Source organism: Hermetia illucens, chromosome 1 (assembly GCF_905115235.1).
Source record: "Hermetia illucens chromosome 1, iHerIll2.2.curated.20191125, whole genome shotgun sequence".
NCBI lineage: Eukaryota > Metazoa > Arthropoda > Insecta > Diptera > Stratiomyidae > Hermetia > Hermetia illucens.
Window position 1 is genome coordinate 90,429,859 of NC_051849.1, and position 6,000 is coordinate 90,435,858.

Genomic DNA, 6,000 nt, shown 5'->3' on the forward strand with positions numbered 1-6,000 from the left:
ATTTTGAGGCCTAGATTTCGTAGAGATGCACCACTGTGATTTTTTTCAGATTTTTCGGTTGGATGGGTTCTGAGAACGAGACCTGTTACACTTTTTGGGGTCATATTTTGAACCCTCACTCCCCTATGTTTCATCTAATATCAAATATTGAACCAGATTCGAAAAGTACTAATTGAGACCTTTCATTTGATACCCTACATTCTGCGAAAAAAAAATTTGCACCCTCCATTCACATGTATGGGGAGCCCCCCCTTAAACTTAACACAAGATGGCGCCACTTACTGCATGTAAAGGGATCACCAGATTACATACTCTCATCAATTTTTGTGATAATCGGTGGAGCCGTTTCCGAATAAATCGGGTGTGACAGACAGACAGACAGACACCGTCTCGATTCTAATAAGGTTTTGTTTCACACAAAACCTTAAAAAGATGCTTTGATATGCTGCAGGTTGATTTGACCAATCTTAATGTTTTTCGAAATGTGTGGTTCTCTCAGATCCAATTCCATAAACTGGCATCAAACCAGACCCCTTCAGGTTTCTAGCTTTCCTTTCTTACGCTTGTTCCGGAAAGATGTGGGAGAAGTTACTGTAAGGTAGAATTTGTCCTGTGCTTCTTCATCAGTGCGAACTCCCTTCCGGGGTTCCGCCACTGTAAGCACTATTCTCCGCGCAGATCCATTATTGATAAACGCACTGAGGATGCTGCAATTTGATGTATTTTGTATGAATGGAAGACCATCATTGTTTTTCCCTCTCAAAATAAAGATGCTGATCTACAGTTTCCTGATATAATTGAATTTCAATCTTCTCAGGAAAGCATGGGCCACATATGGTGACTTTCTATGGGCACTTCAAACTCTTTTGGCCCAGTTGGAACACTAAGGTGAAACACTCCACTTTTGCGGATTAGTTCCTCTTGGCATTCATGAACTTTACCCTCCAATCTGCGAGATCAATGTTCAGGTTCTGTTCACCCATTATCCAAATGATTTCCTCTACCTTTGTCCGAAGTTCAAATATCCAGTATCTGATATTTTCTGCTCATCCACAATGATGAACTTGGATCGAAAGCTAGAACTAAAAATTGAGATTGCCTGTCAGGGCCACTTTAAAACCTGCTCATCGATACTTTCCAAATGGCGAATCCCATCGCGAAAACCTTGATTATTAAACCTTGGGTTCAGTCCAGATGCCAATATGTTTTTTTCAGAAGTACTTCCTCCCGACTAGTAAATGATCCCTCTGGCGTTTTACAACGGCAACGGTAAAAGATTAGGCTGCAGCTTGTGCATACGTCCTATTCTTCCCCTCTACCGTGTTCGTATTCCTATGGTAAAGTCCAACTTCGTGCCAATCTCCCGGGACGCAGTTCTCATCTCCACGCGAAGCGTGGAAATAGAGCCTAATGCAGGCTCACCACAGATATGTTGGTCTTATGCTTCTTGACGCATTACTGATTACCGAAGAGTTCGCTGCGTCCAGTGTGGGTTTCACTGAGGTTGCCAGTTTGTCGTCACCTGCCGCCAAAAATTCTGATTCATTGCGTTCGATTTCTCTGGATATTACCATACCTAGTGGTGCAGCCACCCCCATGTTCTCATCCCCAAAGAGCTTTGTATTCATTCGCAAACCCTTTCGCTGCCCACGGCTAGAAATTTTCCCAGGTTCACGATAGATCAGTAACATCCACATCAGCACTTCCCTTTCTTCCACTCTTACTGGTGAGGGTGGAGTGGAGGCAGGATTTAGCCTGTAGTAGCGATTTCGAAGTTTGCAGATAGCTACCGTTTCACAATTATGAAAAATCGTAATTGAATTTCGGATCCCAGTCCACTGGAAACTCGGAAGTAAGAAAGAAAGAATTGTATTCCCTCAGAATATTTCGTGCCCGTTTTTGGGATATTTTAAAATGAATTCACAGTTATATCTTCTCATTACATGAACATCGATTTTTCAATGGGCACGGACCTACCTCCAATTACTCCATTTCCGAATTCACGGAAAGCAGATTGGGTGACGTATAAAATAGAACTGAGCCCCCGAGTTACGATCAAACCCATTGTTGGAATCGGGAAAACAACCCAGATGATCATAAATAGCATGAGAAAAGCTTTCGAAAAAAGTTACCTACTCAAGATGCCAAAAGGGGTAAAACACCATTGTGGAGCTCGAATTTGGTGCAACAGAGGAGAGGAGGGAGGAGGGTGTTCATTAATCGTGCTCTGAAGTATGAGCCCGCCGCTAGCTGGAATCGGTACAGAGAGGCGCAGAAAGCTCTAACGAAGAGCATAAGATCGGGTAAACGATAATCATGGAGATGCTTTTCCGAAGAGACTAACAATCTTAAGGCAATCTCGAAGTTGCTGCCGACCTTTATCAAGGAACGTAGCCAGAAGCTGAGTTATCTACGTTTACATAGTGGAAAGTACATAGAAAACGATGAAGAAACTGCAAACCACATGCTTGAAGTGCACTTCGCAGGCATCCAAAATCTCATCGCGATGCCGACAGGTGCATACAGCCATTAATCGAGAAACTAGCATCTGATATGCAAAGCCGCGTCGCTAATAATAATCGTCGGTACAACATTTCATATTGGATCAAAGCCTTTAAGTTTGTTAGAACACTTCATTCAAGACCATAACGGTACACTACAGTACAATGTAGCAAGCAATGTGGTTGACATTGCGCTCGCGCTCGCCTGATTTGGCTCAGGTACAGCTTCGCAGCTGAGTCGGCTGGTATCCGACATCCAGTCATGATAACAAACCCCTCTGCCACCAGTGAAATTTGCGTGACCTTCCGTTACGACAGCCCAACGCTCTAACCACTTGAGTCATCCGGAATAGTAGCAGAATGGAGCTAGTAAAATGGGCATTTAATTCGTTCCATAGATAAAAATCTGCAGGTCCGGATGGCATCATTCCCACGCTAGTAATAGAGGGAATGGATGCCCTGGGCATGTATATTCGGAATGTATACGGTGCATGCCTTGCGCACGCTTATATTCCAATTAACTAGCGTCATGTGAAGATAGTTTTATTCCCAAACCAAGGAAACCCACCTACACGGACAAAACGATCGATCAATCTAACGTCCTTTCTACTCAAATGACTAGAAAGATTAGTAGATCGGTTCGTGAGGAATACATGCATTGCTAACTGGCCACTTTGCTTTAGACAACAGGCTCATCAGGAAGGAAAATCCACGGTGATCGCACTCCACTCCAGTCTTTGGAAAGATATATTCTGGCATATTCATCAAAAGAGAAGATTGGTTGATAAATGATCACAAGTCTCTTAGAATTACAGACCTAATAATCTCTTCGTGGATCGGGCGCAGGGTTGTTGTTATAGAGTTGGCATCGATTGCTGCTGAAACTTGGCCGATCAAACGAAACATTCCTGATGTGGATGCCAGGGAGCTCGAACATTGCTGGTAATGAGCAGGTCAACAGACCGACTCACCAAGAGTCTGGATCCATAATAATGGGGAGCCAGCTTTTGGCATCTGGATTTGTGGCTTCGGCAATATGCATGAATGTGAAGAGGAGGAGACTTTAAGGTTTCGTTCCTCTGCCTCCAGAGAATTTGGTGAGATTGGCAAAAGTTTGCAAACGCCACAGGTGACTTGACTTCTCCATTGAACAGGCGGTTTCCGATGATAGTACAATAGCCCTAGCCTGAATTCTTCTCCCACTAAATTAAACTATTTCTTCTGACACTTCTCTCAACCCGTTTTGCATTTTGAATTTAATAGTCGTTTTGATTCCTGATTTTTTCCACTCTCAGATATCACAATTTCTGCATCCCCTAGTTAATGTTGACTGATATTTCATCTACTATTGATTTTTGATTTTATACATTTTGTGGGAAAAGATATTTAACAGAAAAAGTTCACTGGTTAAATTTGTTTACTTGTTTGTTTTTTATTTCAGAACCAAAATATAAACCATTCACGAACTGGAAGCAGTCCAGCGATAATTCAACAACCTGTCCCTCAACAGTCAGGCAATCCTGCCACACGGTAAGGTTCAGATTGCCATTATTAAGCTTCTCGAACTAAAATTCTTACTAATTTTTAGCACCAATACTTACCCCAAGCTTCCTGAAAGATATCGAGTTCGTAGCTCGGATGTAGGCCTTCCACTTCACCACCAACTACAATCACAACACTCCACACCCACCCCTGGAACAGTGTCGCCTTTACCGATGTCAGCAACACAAGGATCCCACAGTGGCAAAACAATGCAATACGGTAATGTATCTATGATGTCGTCAAATAGCTCACAACCTACCGCAATTGGAACGCCGACAATGGTGAAAAAATCAATTTCGTCGAGCAATAGCCGGCCGAACCCCTCAAATCAGTCTTCTACTGGTTCCAACGACAAACCAGCTACTTCAAATCAAGAGGAAGAGGAAATATACTTCTGATACATGCCAGTCGAAGTTGAAATTTAAGTTTTTTGCTCTTTTTTCAAATTTTCATAAAGAGAAATTGGTCAATGGCTATGTGAACAATAGATATGCGTTTCCAAATTCAAGTTTCACAAAAGTCGTTAAGTTAATTTTATATATAGCATGAAGCAAACAAGCCAATTCTTTTCCAGTTCATAGAATGTGTACGCTTGGAAGGCCATTCTTAATATTTAGCAACAATTTCAAAAATAATAGAATTATTTCCAAATACTTCAATGTTTTACAGCTAATATCGATTTGTTCACATACTCCGGAATTTAACGAAAATTCCGGGAACTCATTATAATTGAAATCAAAGAAAACAGACTATATTTAATACTGAAGATTTTAAAGGAATTGAATGCTGATTTAATGGTATCGAATTTGTACTTAAATCGATTTTAGTCGAACATAAGATAGTTAAAACCGCAAAATAAGATAGCGATTCACCTTAATGACGCCGTGTTTTGCATTTTACCCCTTTTGGGAAATATTAATAGTTGTTATGTTCAGAATCCAATAATTTACGATTATTTATTAAAAATAAATGGTAAAATTTTGAATTTCCTCTAAATACTTACTCTTTAAGCAATATATATTTTTGAACAAAAAGAACAACTAATTTCAGCAATATTTTCTGTCCTCTCGTATTTTAACATTTGTTTATAATGAGATAAAGTTGTACTTATACATTTAGATCATATGAAAACAGTTTCCACGAAGCAAAATTATGAGAACAGGAACATTTGATATATTAAAGCAAAAACGTAAACTGTTTAGTCTTAATAGTAGAGGTAATGATAATCTTTTCCAGTATTTATTGTGTATTGTAAGTGAATAGGGATTTCAATTGAAAAGTTTTCAATCCTGTTGAAACCTCCTTACGTCTCCAAAATTCTACAAGGAAATATTGTAAACATTGTTTTTAACTATTATTCACTTAGAGCTTAAAACATAACGAAAATATAAAACAAATTGCTATTATTTTGTTTTCTTTTGTTATTTATTTTGACTTCTAGTGGAAAATTCTCCGAAGCTCTTCAAGTTTCAGGCATTCCAACATTTTCTTACATCTGGCCGTAGGTTCTACCCGAAAATATTCCTATTGGCTCAAACAAAGCAGTAATGCCTGAGGTTATCAGACTCAAACGTTTCAATATAACAGAGAGTAGAGTAAATCGTGCCAGGGAGCATATTCGTTTCATTTTCTATAGCTAACGTTCACGTCATCCTATCTTCAAGAATCACTTCCACTAGAATGAGTTTATATGCTGTTCCGAAATTGAAAGGAAAAACATTTTTGGAATCGGATCTGAGGATTGAATACGCACATTGACTGAATTTCATGCTTTTGATTAGAAAGCATTGAAAAAGTGTTTTTAATTCAAGATTTAAAAAAAATATATATTTATACCAAAATAGTATAACGAAACATCCCCGCAACACAATAAAGAACTTCTCTTCTGCGGAAGCATTCGATACATTTTATTTTGACTAGCTTTGAAGAAAATTGATCAGAATTGAGTTGAACTAAC

At 39.4% G+C, this 6,000-nt stretch overlaps 1 protein-coding gene across 1 annotated transcript in view; it reads left to right on the top strand.

Moving 5' to 3' along the window:
* LOC119659183 (rho guanine nucleotide exchange factor 18) overlaps window positions 1-5,450 on the top strand; it is a 120,115-nt gene extending 114,665 nt beyond the window's left edge. Inside the window, exons 29-30 of the mRNA XM_038067146.1 lie at window positions 3,943-4,031; window positions 4,090-5,450. Of these exons, the coding sequence (XP_037923074.1) occupies window positions 3,943-4,031; window positions 4,090-4,441 (441 nt within the window). The 3' untranslated portion in view covers window positions 4,442-5,450. The remainder of the gene's footprint in view (window positions 1-3,942; window positions 4,032-4,089) is intronic.
* The last annotated feature ends 550 nt before the right edge of the window (window positions 5,451-6,000 follow it).